Genomic DNA, 18068 nt, shown 5'->3' with positions numbered 1-18068 from the left:
GCACCTTTTAGTACTAAGCACTAAGCACTAAGCACGGGGCATTAGCAATAGGGCAGTGTCAATCCACCAACTGCCAGGGGCGCCCTCACGTGGGGTGATCCGAATGTGGATTCGTCTGGTCCAGGTGCGCGCGTTCCAACTGAACAGTGGGTTTCGCAAAACTCCCTTTCCCCCCTTTCTTTTCTCTGCCCACACGTTGACGAAGGGGGGGGGCGCCCGGAAATTCCACGCGAAGAAAACTCTGGCTCATCAGCTGGACATCATTCCATCTCCACTTGACCTGTGACGGTGACGGTGAGCTATTTTCCTCTTTTGGGGGCAGGTTACGTTTTCTTATCTCCTGACCGGACCCCGGGGATACCGCTGAAAGGGGAGGTGCTTATTCAGACTTGACCGGAGTCGGGGCGATGGCGGGAGTGACCTGCCTGGGAGGCTTTCGGGCGGGGAGTGGTTAGAATACGACGTTGTGCAAGAGTGAAGAGTGATGCGCAGAGGGAGAGGGAGAGGGAGAGTAGGAGACAAGGAGTACTAGCAGTTGGACTGTAGGACTCGGGATGAAGGAATTATGCATGATAGAGTATAGCGATAATAATGATTTTCGAGTTGTTGAGTCAGGAGGAATACAAGAGGGGATATTATGATTCTGGTGATTGGTACTCTGTATCCGGGGAAGTACGAATCGATATGATATCGAAGCTCTAGTATAATAGTAGTAGTAGTAGTAGTAGTAGTACTAGTCCTACTCTTAGTACCTAGAAAGGTGTTGTACGCCTAGTCCGTGACTCTGTGCTTTGCTACGTGGCCATGTCGCAAATCCAAACTCTGTCACGAGTCAGAGTGAGAGATACCTCGAAGGTCGACCCCCAAGGTAGCAAACATTTCCTGATTGAGCGACGATAACTTCAGAATCTTACCAAGATGGAAACTCCCCGATCGAGTCTGCCCGGGGAAGACCGCCAAAGTCAAGACTCGAAGTATCCGCTAGGTACTAATCGGCCGAGGTACTCTGAGAGCTTCTCAGGTACTTCCATTCAATAAATGAGCTACTTGACTCACTATCACTCTGGGCCTGGAAATCCGTCACCTGAAAAGTGTACACTGTATCCGCTTGGAAGCTATAGTGTTCAGTGTACTACACTGGCTGGTACTAGGCGTAGGAGAAGGTCGTCACATTAAAAAAACGGTCTGCAGTCTAGAGAGTGGTACACTCTACCCTCTATACCGATGCAGTGTTATCTTCGACCCTATCCCACTGTTAGTCACAACGACAACTAATCACAGGCTTTCCAGGCTTCAGTCGTTCCGGAATACGGCGCCGAAGGTCCCTGGACTCGGGGAGCGACAAATCTCATTGGCAAAATCCAGTAAGGTCCGGGAGGTCAAAAAGGTTGGGGGGGGGGGGGGAGGGGAAAAAGTCAAAAAAAAGTGGGCTGAGAAAAAAGGAAAGAAAAAAAGTCAAACCCCGCAAAGTCTATCGATGAGGCGATATCTGGGCGGATGGTGGAGGAATCACGACGTTGGCAGAATGGCAGTGATGTTATCGTATTAGTAGTAGTATTAGTATTACTACTACTACTACTACTACTACTACTACTACTACTACTACTACTTGGCAGTGATGTTATCGTATTAGTAGTAGTAGTAGTATTACTACTACTACTACTATTACTACTACTACTACTACTACTACTACCACTACTACTACTACTACTACTACTACTACTACTCACAGTACTCAGTGATAAGATGGGGATAAGATCTTACAGACTATACTACTAGAGTACCCTAGAGTATTGGTAGGAAGTTAGTAACACTCAAGAGTGTTATGACGACGAACTGGTTGATATCACCAATGATTGATCTGCTCCAGGTTTCGGATTCGAGTGAGCGGGCACTTCCGAAGGGAGGTCGCCGAGGGGCTGTACATTCGCAGTGTATCCACCACCCAGTTGCACAACTGCACAGTTACCCACATCAAGAACAGGTGTTTGGTATACAAGTAGTGTCCAGTGTCCAGTGTCCAGTGTCCAGTGTCCAGTGTCCAGTGTCCAGTGTCCAGTGTCCAGTGTCCAGTGTCCACGATAAGAGCAGCACCAGGTAGCTGGTACGCGCATCGGTCAAGACGAGATGCAAGAGTCCGCTTGAAAGAGCCCGAGCCGTCTGGTACCTAGAACAAGTGGTGTTGCCAAGATTTGAGCAACGAGATATGAGCCAGTCTGGTACCCTGACTAGCAGTGGACCAGTGGTACTACTACTACTACTACTACTACTACTACTACTACTGTAGCAGACGGATACTTACTACGACTACCGCATGGCGCATGCACTTCCAATAACGTAGTCGTACAGAGTTTTTCTGGCCCCTGGCGGCCTGGCCCAGATCCCTTTTCTCTCCGTCTCATTCGGACAGTCTCCTCCCTGGCTCCCACTGCCCAGTCTAGTCCAGTCCAGTCCAGTCCAGTACTGGGGGATCCGGTGATCCAGAATGATCCACCAGCCCGTCCGTGATCGACTCCAGACCAGAACCCGGTCCCTCTGCTTCCCTCCCCCCCCCGCTTTTCGCCCCTCTTAACCCCTCCGTCGCGGCAGGACCCGATCTCCGCGGAATCGAGTGAATCCCACACGTAACATGCTCCGTGGCACGGTAGTAGGAGGAGACTACTGGGAGTGGGAGTCGGACGACGACGACGACTGCTCAGACTGCGAGTATCATTGATTTAATTGTGAGGGTCATGACAAAGGAATATCGCATGTGCTGTACTAGCTGGCAGTTCGGAGACTCAGGACTCAGGGCACTGAGAACAGTTTCTCATACTGTTGGGATCTACTGAAATGTCACCTGATCAACAGAATAACAGATAGTAGGAACATGACTGGCTCTATGAGTCGTACTGAGTCTACTGACTCTACTGAGTATACATAGTCTAGTTATACCGACATTTCCACCTCCATCTACTTGACCGAGGATACCCTACCCTAAATCGAACAGGTCAACGGTCAACAGTCAACACCGCGCTCTTTGAGAGAGAGAGAGAGAGAGAGAGAGAGAAAAAGAGAGAGGTTTCTGCTCGTCTTGGCACGGGCAAGTATGGGACCACCACCCCCTCCGGGTCGAGGTTCACGTCCATTGTACACACACACGCAGTTGATAAGACCTATCAGACCTGGGCGATAAGACCCTTCTATTATGACAGTTCATCCCCTCTGTGGAACCGAGTCCGACTCATTTGTCGGGCTCTGGCGCTGGCTCTGGCGCTGGCTCTGACTCTGACTCGAATTCTGACCTGAACCTGGATGATGGGTCGGAGTAGTTGCACTGCTGGTCTTGATCTCTGGTGGGTCGATCCCCGCCAAACCCCAGACGCCAGGACGTCGACGGGCCAGCAATTCGGCAGCCGGACGTTCGTCAGAGTGCAGGTGAGCACCGGACCTCCGCAACAGCAGTACGTGCTCCGACAAGCCTGCATTGGCCGCCAGGAACAGCGGGGTGCGACCATTGCGATTGCGCAGGTGCACGGAGCCTCCGTGCGAAAGCAGGAAGTGGAGAATCGAGATGGCGGGGGAGGTCGCCGCCAGATGCTATCGAGATAAGACAAATCCACCCGGTCAGCCGACATGTCCATAACACTCAGGTAGAAATAAGCGAGTAAATCCTCTCCAAAAAAGAAAAATCAAAGAGCAAAGAGGCGGGTGGGTGGCTCTGCGAGTCTGCTGCGATGGCATCGAAACGTATATGGGAAATGAAAGAGGACCTGAAAAAAAGAAAGAAAAAAAAAGAAGAAGAAAACCTCCATTGACTTACGATAGGCGTATTTCCCGAATAATCTGCATCATTCAACAACCAATGATGTTCGGTCTTCAGAATGGCTTGCACGCGATCCAAGTCCCCTTGGGCAATCGCATAACCCATCGCCGTCAACGTCTGTACACGCTCCGGCAGTGCTCCATCCGGATGACGAAAGACGGGCAAGGAGGACTCGGTCAACTCGCCTCGGAGAGAAACAGACATGTTTTTGGCGACCGTTTCGGGAGTCGAGTCCGGTAAGGCGAGGAGATAAGCCAATTTGGTTAGAGCGGCCTCGGTCGTCATATCGAGACCTGCCACCACGCCGGCTCGAGAAAGACTCATGCCAGTGGCATAGACGGGGCTGACACTTCCTGTAAGACCTACAAACGAAATTCCCAACAAGATCGTTGTCCCGCGCCGGTTAGTCATTCAGGTTTGCTGGCTTCTCCGTAATCTTCGTTGCCTGTCCGTATTTCCCAACATCCAGACCAGGGGGTGGGGAGGTGGGCCGCGATAATCACTCACATTGAGTCACATTGACAATCACAATGCCTCGTCGAATGGCCGCCGCCAACACATTGATCATCGCGTTATCTTGTCCCGAAGGAGCATTGCCGGCGCCGAAGGTCTCGAGGACTAAGCCCCGAAGTCCTTCCAATTTGAGGACCGCATCCACCATCTCGGGCTTCATGCCGGGAAAGATGCGAAGACACGCGACATGGGCGGTATCCAGATTCGTCTGAATGCGGAAATGCTCCAGGGTCGTGGGACGATGCACCATGTCCCATTTGACATTGGTGCGCATAGATGTCGTGATGGCCAGGGGAGCGCAATTCGGGGAATCAAAGGCGTTGAAATCACTCGCGGCCACTTTGGTCGTTCGATTGCCGCGGAAGAGCTTGTTGTTGAAGAACAGACACACTTCGGGGATCATGAAATGACCCGCCACCACTAGAGAGCCCAGCAGGTTATCCGTCGCATCATTTTGAAGCTGGAGCATCGGCGCCTGGGATCCCGTCAGCACCACGGGTTTACCGAGGTTCTGCAACATGAAGCTCAGCGCAGAGCAACTGTATGCCAGACTGTCGGTGCCATGGAGCACGACAAACCCGTCGAAGAAGGTGTAATTCTGGAAGATAGTTTGCGCAATCTCGGTCCATCCCTTGGCGTTGATCGAGCTGCTATCCAGCAGTTCTTCAAACTCGTAGACTGTGTAGCGCACTTGACGGCCATACGTCGTGACAGGTGTGCGCAAACTCGGATGCGCCGTGATATCGCGCCCTTCATTCGTCACCACATCCATGTCGTCCGGCGCGGATCCATCATTGAAGCAAGGCACTCGGGCCATGCAATTCTCCTGGAATCCTCGAGCAGGAATGAATCCATGGGGCGATGGCTGCATGCAAATGGTCCCCCCAGTCATGATGATCAACACCCGCGATTCCTGAATCGCGAGTTCGGGGGGCTCGACACCACCGGGCTCGACGGCATAGAATCCATGGTGTGCATCTCTTATGTGTCCGGTGATCTTGAAGATGGTTCCGGGCTCTCTGCTCTCTCTGCTCTCTCTGCTCTCTCTTTTCTCTCCAACTGACCGACAACTGATGGGATGAACGAGAGACGATCGGTCGCAGCACTGCCGCGACAACTCAGTTGAACGATTTACTCAAGTCAATGTGGCCGGTTCCGTAACGCTGAAAACCCTCGATAGAATGATACTAATCCCTGCGAATCGGCGATATCGCGCGCGAAAATCGAACAGGTACCGTTGTAATCCACACCCGAGAGAACCCCAATTCCAATGATCATCGACCCCTCGCCCGAAAAGATTCGGGACCGACTCGAAACTTTGTGGGGGGGGGAGAATGACGTGTGGGTCAAAGGGTTTTCTTTCTGTTCTCGAATTTGAATTCTCTCTACTCCCTACCAGGTTGGAAGGTTTCAAGTCAGCAGCTTTTCGTCTCTGCCGTATATGTAAGTATGCCGTAAGATGAACAGGTCAACAGAGAAATTACCTTGACAACATGCTCAATGTCAAAAGGTCAAGTGGGCATCCAAGAAAAAGAGGAAAAAAAGACGGACTTGAAGGTATCCACGTGAGGGCACGCACCATCCGCAACCCGCAGTCAAGCACTCCACGAGGAAAATCATGATTGACTCTTGAAGCCGAGAACTCCAACTGCACCTCCGACCGTATTACGTACGGACAAGCTTATTGGAGAGCACCAAGGACTAGGCAAGAGAGCAGAAAAAGAAAAAGAAGACCACGGGAAAAGAAGCCATTTTCGATTCCAGCCTGGGCCCGACTTTATCGAGACCGTCCGGCTTTCCCACGGGTCCGCCGTGTGCGGTTTCGGCGCAGGGGATCCGCAGGGTGTGAAGGCGGATGGAAATTGTCAAGCTTGGAGAAGGTCAGTTGAAAGACTCACTTTGTGGAATGATCGTCCAGAATCGACACGTGATAAGGAGAGATGTCAAACAGTCACCTGAGAGTCAGGTGAAGGCGGGAGTCGTCTAGTCTGAGATGGAAGTCCAAGGGTTTTCAAGGGTTGGGGTTGATGAACTCTTGGAAACCACGTGAGATCACCACTGATATTTGCTTTTTTTTCCCTCAGTGTCCCGTTCATCTCGTCCGCAGTATGGCCCTGTAGATATGGTAGTACCCCATGACCAGAGCCTATCGTGATTGAATAGATGTGCTGAAAATCAAAGGTCGATTCCTACAAGATGGTCTACCCTGGATAATAGTAGTGTTGAAACAAACATTGAGTTGATGAGCTTCAATGTCAGAGCCTCGCAGTTCTTCTCAATATCTGCAATGATGCCTGTTCATATACAAAAGATAGATACATGGCGAGATCATCCTCTATCGCCCTCAAAAACAGTTTCACAAAGGATTAAACTGCACAAGATCCTCCTCCAACAACCCCATAATATACTGATTGCCTGAGAACCAATTCCCCAACTGCGTCGCCTGCGACATACCCGCCATCGCCGACAGATCCATCCCAGCGCTACCTACAAAGTCATGACCCTGACTCTGACTCTGGAGCCCCGACTCCGTCAAACCCAGATTCATCGCCGAAGCACCGCCGTCGGGGATTATTCCGCCCCAGACATTCTGTGCCGTGGAAGTTGCAGGAGCCAAGCCCAGCGCCGTCAAATAAGCGTCGAATTCTTGCCCGACGGCATCCATGTTGTTGTCTTGACCTGCTTGTTTACGAGTCTTGGCTTCGACGTAGAGACGGGCGACGGTGCTGAACATGGAGCACAGGTTGTGGAGGCGGTCGATAGCTTGAGAGAAACGGCAGAGGGGTTGGAGGGATGCGGTGAAGGCCTCAAGGCGGGCGAGGTCCTCGCGATCCGAGGTGGTGATGACGTTGCAGAATATGACGATGAAGGGAACGAAAGGGGAGGTGAGAATTGCCCTAGTATTGGTGCAGATCTGATTAGCGGGGGTTCTCAAAAGACGATCGAGAGACGCAATGTGGTTGTGAGGCTTCAGTGTCCCGCTCTAGATCAGCTTGAAGTGGTACGTACCAATGCATATAAGAGGTTCGTAAATTCTCGGACGCTTCTTTGAGACTTCCGGCGCACGTTTGGTGGAGCTCCAAAGCGGCCCTTGCAGTCTGCGTACATTCTGGGACGAATGTGCTTGGGGACCCGGGCTCGGCGGGAATAGCGCGGTATATGAGGGTCAGAATGGCCAAGCGACTCACGCCGTCCGATCGGAGATAGATGTAGTCGATGTCGGTTATATTGAGGTCTCTGATCATGATTTGCTTATGACACAGAAAAAAAGAACAAAAGGTCAGTGTTGGTGTTCTGCGCGCGAATGATTCCTGAAAACCAGATCATACAAGGTCTTACCTCAAATGGCTCCAAGACCTCTCTCTGCATCTCACCAGCAAGCCGTCTTGCATGCATCACACGTTGATTCTCCGGTCCCTTCAGGGCCGCGGGACTGTACAGGTTGACGTAGATATCATTCTGTATAATGGCTTGTCGGGCCCAGATCGCACAAACATTGCTCCATATTCCCATGTCCACAAAACACTCCGACGGAGGAGGAATATCCACGTCGCAAATCTGCACCACGGAAGCTCGACCCACCCGGAGAGACATCATATTGGAGATGGTATATGCAGACCAGAAGAGATCCTGCTTGCGGTGCTGAAGTTCTATCGGATCATTTTCCATCGTGGAAAGACGGTTGTATCCCAGGCTTTGACACATCTGCACGGCAGTAGAAGCAAATGTCCAGCCGACAGAAGGCTTGGAGATTTCGATGCCGTGGATTGCCTATTATATCGGTCAGTGATTGAGAATGATCTCTGTATTACGAGTCTCTTGAGTCAAGAACGACCTACACCAAGGGTAAGAGCCACAACTGAATCCAGGGTGACCGGCATCAATAAGTTCAAGCTCGCCAGTGCCGCCTCCAGGTTATCTTTGCACATCTTCTCATACAGTTCATACTCAGCTTTGACTGAATTCTCATTCTCGATGATCCCAAATTCAGAGAATATGGCATTCAGACCGAAATTAGCGATGATAAATGTCGCATCAGAGTAATCCTCAGTCGCAAAGTAGACTGCCTGACACTTGGAGATAAAGTAGTCAACCGTGAAGAAAGGCAGGTAGTTTCCGAAGCAACCCGGCGGACGTTCTAAATACGCATTAGGTTCCCCATGGAGCTTATGATTGGTAGAGTGCTTGTTCCATCGTACCTTTTGTCCTTTTCAGGATACTCAGAACTTCCGGCATTGGCGGCATTTCCAGCTCGCGAATATCCCGACGACTCCCCAGCTGGCCCGACAATTGACCTCTGTGCACTCTTCCATCCTGCTGCTTGTCTTGCATTTCCACAATCTGTCTCAAGGACGTCAGAGCCTCGCCAATCTTGGGACTTGATAGTACTTCGGGGGTGCTATGCGACACTGCCGACTCAAGGAACTCCTTCGCATAGGCCGAGTGAGCCGCAAGAGAGGAATATCCCTCGAATTGCGGAACCGACTCATGTTGCTCGATTGCAGGATTGGACGTGTAACCGGGACCTTTACACTCGGTACTCTCTGATGCAGTCGCTTGTGAATGAACATGGGCGGCTAGGGCTGCAGGCGACACTGATGAATGGAGCGAACTGATCGTGCCAGTGGCCGGAAGGCGTCCGCTCGATTGTCGGGATGTTTTCAAGATCTCCCTGAGGGACTGCTCGATGCTACCGAGGCGCTGTAATGTGTTTTCAACGCCTCCTAGGCGTTCTTCGATATGATCGATTTTCTTCTCACTGGATCGGTTTGGAATTTATCAATGTTGAATTCACACTTCAAGGCGATGCTTTCGGGCCGTCGCAGCATGCGACAGGTGGATATTTGACGTACTATTGACTAGATATCAAGACACGACGCCGAGGTTCGGATTTCTGTCCTTCGCGGGTGAACCGACATGTCAGAGTCGAGCTACGACAATTCGAACAAGGGCTGCGCTTATCGCATCGAATCTATGAATCATCTCAGTTCAATCTGCAAGACTCTTGGCGGACTCGAACTTTGTAATGATACAAAGCTTGACCTACCTTTCGAAGACGACATTGATCGCACTAGCGAAGAAAGAGCAAAGAAGACCAAGACATCAGCATGTCTTGCCTTTGAATCGACTGTCCTTCAACCACGCATCTGGTATGCGCCAACGTGGAAATGCCTCCCACTCTTCTTGTCTCCGGGGAAAAAGGTGGAGTCCCGTACTTACCGCTCGTCGGGTCAAAGCGCCCGGTGCATCACGTTCGTCGTGGTCGGAACTCTCCAAGTCCATGACAACAGGACTGATGGCTTTTGCTTAGGACTACTAATCACACCCCGTGAAATCAGTCGTCAATTACTCTCGGGCTTCTTCTTGCCTGTGAGGAATTCTTCTCGGGCAGATCACGGCGGTTTTGCTGGATATTTGAGGTTGGCAGAGGTCAACTTGCTAGCCACGGCTTGGATGAGACAAAGCTTCGGCGCTCGGCGCTCGGTCCTCGGATCTGGAAAGACGGGGACCACACCCCAAGACAGGCTTGATTATCTCACGAGGCTATTTAGCATTCGACGATCTACAACAGCGTTTTGGTTCATGAGCAAGGATTTCACAGTACGGCACGTGATCGTAGACAGGTAATTATCCATGTACAACAAGGACATTTGTTCAACTCGGTTCAGCTATGGGACCATGACCAGCATGCGCAAAATCAATAGTTGCCAATCATTTCGATGGATCGAGCAATGAAAAGCATGGCTAACTATTGCAAGGTAAGTTGAAAGACATGTCTATTGTTTCTTGACAGATCCTGGAGCGATCCAATTTCCATCGCTCGTCCAGACTCCAGCCGGACTGTAAGCGCCAGCGTCAGCACCACGCAAAAAGGCAAAGCGAAAGAACAAGGTGTCTGGCACATCGTCCTTGCTTGAGTCGTCGACCTTATTGCCGTGAGAAAGCACGGACTGTATTTCCCCATGCACTCCGCCGCCTGGGCTTCGAGACTGGAGCAGTGCCGTATTCACCAGCTCCAACCCCTCGTGTCCATGCCGATGCCAGGTAAATTCACCGGCAGGGTCCTCATCGAGATAACCGCGCCAACGCTCAACATCGTTGAGGAGTACAGAGACTCCGTCCACGGAGAGCTGAGACATGCGCTCAGGCTCCCACAGCGAGAATGTGATGTTGCCGTTCCCTTGATGTGTGATCCCTGTCACCGGCTCGGGTAGAGCGATTTCGACGGACGATGCAGTGACGTTGGGGTAGGATGACCCCCACCAATTCTGGCCTGCACGTCCGGGAACCAACTCACCCAAAGCTGCCGGAGTCTCAATAATGGATGCGAAGCCCCAGCGGGCAACTCCATTGATGAACAGGCCGAGAAGCAAGCCCTGGTAGAGCAGTGAGGGACGAGTGGGGAGCGCAGTTCCTGGCATGAGCAAGATAGCGAGGATGTAGTGGTGGATGCGCAGCCGCAGGCCGGGCAGCGGAAGCAAAATCAAAATGATCAAAGCCATGATCCCATAAATCTTGAGATAGCGGGGCAGCAGGCCACCTTGGCGAATCGTCCAGGCTTGACTGAGAATGATCACCAGCACAGTTGGGATGACGATGGCAAGGGCCAGCTTTGCGCCCGGTTGTTGCTGAATGTCCATGGGGGTCAGGCGCTGGAGGGGTATCAATCGCGCAAACGTGTAGTTGTTTAACGCTCCAATAAAGAGAGTAGGCAGAAAGAGAAAGGCCTTCTCGAACTGATAGATCGGTGATCTAAGGGGCTGAAGAAGTGGAGTTGCACAGAATTTGTATAGGACATAGACCACGAACGACGCGGGCAACAATCGCGAAAGGAGCGTTGACACAAGGTCCGATAGATTGGGGTAGGATGGCGGATCGGCAACCAACCCGGTATGGCAAAACACCATGTAGAAAGCACTGAAGAAAAGGATGGGCGGAGATGAGCAGAACAGCCACAGGATCCCCAGGGCCGCGGCAGTCACCCCGAGGAGCGACCAGCGCGGGTCCGCAGGGCAATTCGACTGGTGTGTAGGCAACGAAGGGAAGCTGAATGACTTGGGGAATGTTGAGGGAAAGGACTCTGAGCGAAGCCCGTGCTGCTTGACAGAGGGGAAAAAGTGCGCAGCACCTTCGAGCTTCGCGACTCCGCAGCCTCCGTCATTTGAGATGACCCCGGCATGAATCGCAGCCTGACAGATGAAACTATCGGCTCGATAGATGGCCGAAATGTTTGATTCCGACACCGGACCACCAATGACCAAGGGCTGGTAATTGAAGGTCTGGTTGCCTACGACATGTGGCTCCAGCAACTTCTGGTCGCGGCAGTTGGCGGGACACCGAAATGCGAGCGTTGACGCGGAGAACGGGCGGCAGTCGTTCCCATTCATACCGCAGCCATTATCGAATTGCCTAAATATTAAGCATGGAGGATCAGTATTTGTCGGCGGCGTGGATCGCGGAGTAGGAGAGGATGGCAGGCTCGAGAGTTTGGCACTCACCAGAATGTGGACCCGCAAGAGAGAGTTTCTAGCTTTCCGTATCCCTCAATGTACCCGGATGATCGGGAGTGCAACAAGACCAAAAACCATGGCAAGAACCATGCAACGTAAAGAAGGAGCAGAAGCGCTAGCTTCTGCTTGCGCTTCGGGAAGAAATGATTGAGGTATTGCGCCGGTAATTCTTGCACGCGCGGAAACAGCGGTCGAAGGAGTAGGGTGTGCGGAGGATCAGGGCCTTTGACCCAATTCACCGTTGCCCGACCTACCTTTCGAAGCGGCAAGGGAATCCAGCCCCAACGAAAGGACTTGGATGATTCTTGCAACCAGATTGGGAGTGAGCCTCCAGCTTCCACGTCAGGCGGCGGGCAATCTTCGGATGCATCGGGATTTGAGTCATTTGGTTCATCTTCGTCTAATGGGGGCACATATAGACGAGAGGCCTCCTCCCGGCCCTCCCCGATCATGATTGAGCGCAGACCGTAAAGAACAATGTGTGGGTGTCGAACAACGAGGTCTGCAAGGACGAGCGCTCGGGCGACTATGAGTATAATGGATGACTATGATGTCGCCGAAGGATACGACGGTCGGGCGCTAAGGATGGGAAGTGGGGACTCTTCAGGTGCACGAACAGGCCGAGTGGAGGATCGACCGAAGAGGTGTGTTGACCAGCGTCGAAGAGGTCGAAGAGGTCTGCAGCGGAGGAGACGGGAGGTAAAAATGTAAAGACAGACAAGATCAGAGAGTGAGATGCCTGAGTCATGTACCTATAGATGCCCTGATGATCAGTCTGACCTCCCCAGGGTGCGAGACACAATGCGTGGGATCTGAAGAGTCCAAGAATGCCCCAGCCTTGTGAGGGGAAGGAAGAAAAGAGACACTGGGGCGGTTCGTGACAGGGCGGCAGTGCTGGGAGGCTTCCCCAATCAAGGTCGCGATCGAGACCCAGTGGCGATTTTGAAAGGTTCTTCCGTTCCACCGCCGAAGCCGCCGTCGGCTAGGGTCACAGGGGTGAGGGTGGACTTGGACTGGACGGACAGGACTGGAGATGTGCTCAACTCCATTGCTTGATACCAACCGGTCGGCATTGTGACCAGATATCTCATCAGATCTCGAGATCGAGAATGCATCGCGCGTGTAGGAGGTGAATTTGTACGATTTCAATGTTTTCTCGATCTCGACAGTAACACTACAACTCCATGTGAGATACTCGTTACTACTACTTGAAAGTTGACAGTCTGTAGATCGAGTGGATCAACATTAATCCATACCGAGACGGACGAAATGCCGGACCGATAAAGACCGCATGAGCAAACAGAGCAAACATCAAACAGCCAGCCGCCCGGATGAAATCCCCGGATGGACTCCAATTGGGCATGAAGCGGCTACAACCGGTGGTCCACCTGTCTTTGATTCTTCACGCAGTTGGTTGCAGATGACCGGGTCAGACTGTCAGTTCCTGACTGTCCGAATCAGAGGATGGCAAGACCGGACACAGAACCTGAATCAGTCATGGAAAGACGTCGGCAAGCATCGCATTCCATGTCATCATAGTAGGAGTGTCTGTCTATCATGATTGCCTCTACTTGACTCGGACGTAATGCCGGAGCAATGCAGGTAACATTGTACCCCAGGTAGGAGGTGATAGTAAGGTCGATTGAGCAAGATCAAGGTGGTTCAGGGTCAGCACCCCAGCCAGTGTTCCCATCAGGACCTAAATCCGTACTCAAACCTTTGAACGAGCCACTACCAGGGCTACCTATACCTAGTATAGAACGGGCTATATATAAGCAGGTAAGCACCTTCGTCGATACACGGTCAAATCTCAAGGTGATCCCTCTGGATTGATGCACAAGGTCGGCATCATGTCTTCAAGTCTGTCTACAGATATCCTGCCAGAACAGCATCTTTGTGGATCATCAGCCCGGAAAGCTGGTATACTCCAAGGAACCATTGGACTGATAAACTGCGGCGTAGCGACTCCCAGAGTCGCAAGACCTTCTTGTCCACGAGGCCCTTCACTTTCCTCCATCGCGAAGCACAGATTCCCTGGGGTGTCTGTCCTCCCTCTAGCCAGGGTCGTAAATGTCAGCGTTATCTCCTTCCAATCAATCGACTACCGGACCGGATCAACACCTCCATCTCAAGGGTTGGGAAGCTCGACCCACTCACCGTCCGAGGATTAGATTCCCAGCGGCTCCGGCTCAGACTCGAGGCCCCGTGAAAGTGATGCTTATCAAGCACTTTCGGACTAAACGGCCAAATTTGTGCGGGGAAACTTCAAGCAGGTTTTCCATGGCCGGTCAGATCTGACTTTTCGATCTCTGCATTGCTATATCTGGTGACATCTATAAGATCTTGGTTTTCCCCTTCTGCGTGATCTCATCCCACCTTCTCAAGTCTTCGCTGCTCCTCATTCCCCAGACATAAGAACGGGTAGATGCACGCCCGGTGAGCTGCAGCGATCGTCATGGCACCCACTCCATCTCCGCAGCCACTTGATTTGTCGCACCATTTCTCCTATGCGGCCAAGAATCGAGCCCCGAGCAGTATCAAGGAATTCTACAAGTATTTTGCCATTCCAGGAATCGCAAACTTTGCGGGAGGTAAGGACTTGACATTGTCGTGTCGTCTGTGTGAGGCCTTTGACGTGTGGTTGCGGCTAATCAGTGGGAAATTTGGTTCTTCCGTTCTGCTCGTCGCATATAGGCTTACCCCATCCTTCATACTTTCCCTACGATACCCTCGAGGCCACCGTTGCACGACCGCAACGTCTGGAGCGATCCAGCAAGGATGACGGCAAAGCCGATCGATTGATCGTCCCCAAAGAGGTCCCAATCACAGATCCCTCACAAAAGATCGACCTAAGCACGGCTTTGCAGTACGGCACCGCTCAGGGCTACCCGCCACTCTTCTCCTTCCTGCGCAAGTTTACTCGCGAACATCTTCATCCGAACGTACCTTATGCAGATGGGCCCGACATCGTTCTCTCTTGCGGGAATACGGATGGCTTCTCCAAGGCGGTCGAGCTGTTCACCAACATTTGGAATCCCGACCGAGATTGGATACAGCAGCGGGAAGGTGTTCTCTGTGAGGAGTTCACCTATATGAACGCCATTCAAACCATTCGACCCCGTGGTCTCAACATTGTGACAGTGGCCGTGGATGCGCAGGGAATGGTGGCCCACGGTAAAGGAGGCTTGGAGGATGTGCTCTCCAACTGGGATTTTCGCCGCGGTCGACGGCCGCACTTGATGTACACTGTGACGTGAGTCCCAGCATCGATGATCTGTACCCGGCGGGAAGCGCTGAAACTCTTCTTCTGACATGGCCCGGCTTTGTAATAGAATTGGCCAGAACCCCACGGGAGGGAACTTATCGATCGAGCGGCGAAAGGAGATCTATGCCTTGTGCTCAAAATTCGATGTCATCATTGTTGAAGACGAGCCGTACTGGAACTTGCAATTCCCATCTGCATATGAGAAGGAAGCTCACCACCGAGGAGGCTCGACCGCCATGTCGACGCCGTACGATCGAAGCTACAACGCCGAGGGCAAGTCTTCCGGCTACGCGTTCCTGGACTCCCTGGTCCCCTCCTACCTCTCCATCGATACGGAGGGACGAGTTGTTCGACTCGATACCTTTTCCAAAACCGTCGCCCCGGGGAGTCGTCTGGGCTGGATCACCGCGCAACCGGCGGTCATTGAGCGAATCACTCGTATCACCGAGGTGTCCACGCAGCAGCCTTCGGGGTTTGTGCAAGCCATCGTGGCCCAAACGATCATCGGCGAACAGCTCAAGGACAAGGCGACTCGTGATTCGCGGAGCTGGCACATGGACGGGTGGGTCCGCTGGCTGGAAGGGCTCAGGGGAGGCTACGAGCGACGGATGAACGACATGTGCACCATCCTAGAGGAGAACAAGTACTTGTACTCGGATGAATCCTGTGAGGATCCGTCCTCCGTCGCTGAGCATGGCAACGACTGGGAGATAGTTGAGCGAACGCAAATGCTCGACTTTGTCTGGCCCAAGGGCGGCATGTTCGCCTGGGTCGAGCTTCATCTCGAAAACCACCCGCTGCGAGCCAAGTACAGTGAGCAAAGGCTCTCCAAGGCCTTCTGGGTGCACCTGACTCAAAAGCCACACTTGTGCTTGGTAGGACCGGGTCAGATCTTTGCGGCTGGGCCGAGTTCGGTGGAAAAGCAACATCGGTATATCCGTGTTTCGTTCGCCCCCATGGATCCCGGTGACGTTGCCTCGTATACAAACCGACTGATTGATGGGTTCCGATCGTTCTGGAAGCGTAAGAATCTGGATGGGCTGGAGGATAGTGGAGATGGAAAGACACTCGCGAGTTTGGGCAATCTGCAGTTGAATTCAGGAGTGAGCTTCTTGGGACCTGGATGTTGAGCGGGATGGGCTGTGTTGAATTCAGCATGTCTTGCTTTGACACACGTGGATGATAAGTCTGCGCCCTTTCCGTCGATCTAGTAAAGAAAACGACTTTCCTTATGAGATTCGCCCCAAAGTTCAATACCTAATAGTGTTGGGTTATTTACGCCCGAGCAATTCCATCTCGGATCCTTCCACTAACCTACCTAGATAGTAGTCCCAATGTAACTCGACGAGGACTACTTGGACCAAATTTGTAGCAACCTCTTGGAACTACTACAGACGATAAGACAAAGATACATGAGCACTCCGCCCTTGTCCCTTTCTCATTACTGCATTGGTCCGTCAAGTATCGACGCGCGCTGCTCAAGCATGGAAAGCGCCCCGGTGCTCTTCCTCTTCTGTTGATCGACTTCGTTCGTGCCTGAGGCGCACAAGTGTGGGGAATGCAAGTTCTCCGCACGCGCATGAGGGGCTGAAAATCGTCACTTGAGTCAAAGCATTCCCGTTCCAGCCCGGGAGGTTAAATAAAAAGGACAAAAGATCACCAAAAAAAAATGATACAGCTCGACTCCATTCCCAACCAAGAGCTTGTCGAAGAAATCCAAGCTATTAATGCCATCTACGAACCGGATACCATCACGGTAACACATTCGGGGTCGGGGTCGGGATTGGGATTGGGATTGGGATTGGGATCCGCGCAATCCAATGCCGCATCAGCTGGAGCCGGTACACTCGATCTGGGGAATTCCAGACACGAGGATGACAGTGCGCGAACCGAAGTGACGCTGCATATTCCAGGACAAGCCAATTTGTCCTTCCGGCTGGGGCTTGCATCTACGTACCCTGAGACTCGACCCGAGGTGCTCGGTACAGCGTCGACGGCTGCGAGAGGGGAGGGTAAAGTTGCGGTGGACGTGCTGGAAGATATCATTCAAAGGACGTGGCAACCGGGCGCGGTGTGTCTGTTTGATGTGATTAGTGAAGCCGTGGAGGTGTTTCCTGAGTTGAATATTGGTGGGGCTCAGGAAACCCCAGCAGCAGCAGCAGCAGCAGCAGCAGCAGCAGCAACAGAGGACGACGCCGAGCCCAACGAGACTCAATCGAGTCATCTCGCGGCTGCTGGAAGTTCAGAACCTGGAAACGCCAATACCAAAGCACCGGTCGATTGCCTCACGAGCTTCTCTCTACGAGACGCATATGGACTCGATCACCCACCAGACTGGACCATCTCCGACGTTCTCACCGAGAAGAAATCCGTCTTCGTGGCCCGCGCCATCCGAGTGAAGAGCCTTGCGCAGGCGCAGGCTTTTCTGGACCATCTCCTGTCTACGGATGACAAAGTTGCGGCCGCGACGCACAACATCAGCGCATGGCGCATCAAGCAGAGCAAGGAAAGTGATGCGCGCACATCGACGAAACCCGGGAGTCACGCCCCGGAGACGGCCGAGACGGTGATCCAGGATTACGATGATGATGGGGAAACGGCTGCTGGGGGTCGCTTGCTACACATGATGCAGTTGATGGATGTGTGGAATGTGCTCGTTGTTGTGACGCGATGGTTTGGTCGGATTCATCTGGGGCCGGCGAGGTTCAAGTTGATTAATGATGCCGGGAGGGATGCTTTGGTCAAGGGGGGATTTACGAGGGGGGAGAACACGAGTGCCTCTGATAAGAGTAAGAAGAAGGGGAAGAAGTGAGGTTGTGGTCTCTGAGCAAGAAAGAGACCATATCCAGTTCTGGAGGGACAATCAGCAGATGCTCCGTCTTCATTCGATTCTCGGTGCAGAGAGCCAGCGTACGAATTGACACGGCTCATGTTGCCCGCTCTCGCAGGTTGGGGGGGGGGGGGGGGGGGGGGT

At 52.5% G+C, this 18068-nt stretch overlaps 6 protein-coding genes across 6 annotated transcripts; 3 read left to right on the top strand and 3 right to left on the bottom strand.

Moving 5' to 3' along the window:
* Positions 1–804: 804 nt before the first annotated feature.
* Positions 805–2336, top strand: N7539_000435 (uncharacterized protein; the record flags this gene model as incomplete). The annotated part of the gene is made up of 3 exons (XM_056930039.1): positions 805–837; positions 1646–1738; positions 2244–2336. 3 exons carry the CDS (start codon positions 805–807, stop codon positions 2334–2336), a joined length of 219 nt encoding a protein of 72 aa, XP_056794332.1.
* An 859-nt stretch (positions 2337–3195) lies between these two features.
* N7539_000434 (putative lysophospholipase) lies at positions 3196–5210 on the bottom strand (the record flags this gene model as incomplete). Its single annotated transcript, XM_056930038.1, has 3 exons — positions 3196–3579; positions 3803–4167; positions 4313–5210. 3 exons carry the CDS (start codon positions 5208–5210, stop codon positions 3196–3198), a joined length of 1647 nt encoding a protein of 548 aa, XP_056794331.1.
* A 1464-nt stretch (positions 5211–6674) lies between these two features.
* On the bottom strand, positions 6675–9601 carry N7539_000433 (uncharacterized protein; the record flags this gene model as incomplete). The annotated part of the gene is made up of 8 exons (XM_056930037.1): positions 6675–7215; positions 7328–7569; positions 7658–8089; positions 8158–8456; positions 8518–9077; positions 9172–9290; positions 9366–9389; positions 9539–9601. 8 exons carry the CDS (start codon positions 9599–9601, stop codon positions 6675–6677), a joined length of 2280 nt encoding a protein of 759 aa, XP_056794330.1.
* Positions 9602–10095: 494 nt separating this feature from the next.
* Positions 10096–12281, bottom strand: N7539_000432 (LCCL domain-containing protein; the record flags this gene model as incomplete). Its single annotated transcript, XM_056930036.1, has 2 exons — positions 10096–11728; positions 11818–12281. 2 exons carry the CDS (start codon positions 12279–12281, stop codon positions 10096–10098), a joined length of 2097 nt encoding a protein of 698 aa, XP_056794329.1.
* A 2003-nt stretch (positions 12282–14284) lies between these two features.
* On the top strand, positions 14285–16224 carry N7539_000431 (putative aromatic amino acid aminotransferase; the record flags this gene model as incomplete). Its single annotated transcript, XM_056930035.1, has 3 exons — positions 14285–14420; positions 14524–15082; positions 15162–16224. 3 exons carry the CDS (start codon positions 14285–14287, stop codon positions 16222–16224), a joined length of 1758 nt encoding a protein of 585 aa, XP_056794328.1.
* Positions 16225–16763: 539 nt separating this feature from the next.
* On the top strand, positions 16764–17906 carry N7539_000430 (IMPACT family protein; the record flags this gene model as incomplete). Its single annotated transcript, XM_056930034.1, has 1 exon — positions 16764–17906. One exon carries the CDS (start codon positions 16764–16766, stop codon positions 17904–17906), a length of 1143 nt encoding a protein of 380 aa, XP_056794327.1.
* Between the last annotated feature and the right edge of the window lie 162 nt (positions 17907–18068).

The sequence above is a fragment of the Penicillium diatomitis genome, assembly GCF_028827545.1.
Source record: "Penicillium diatomitis strain IBT 30728 chromosome Unknown utg000001l_segment0_segment0, whole genome shotgun sequence".
Lineage (NCBI taxonomy): Eukaryota > Fungi > Ascomycota > Eurotiomycetes > Eurotiales > Aspergillaceae > Penicillium > Penicillium diatomitis.
This window is presented reverse-complemented; position numbering and strand designations above follow the sequence as displayed.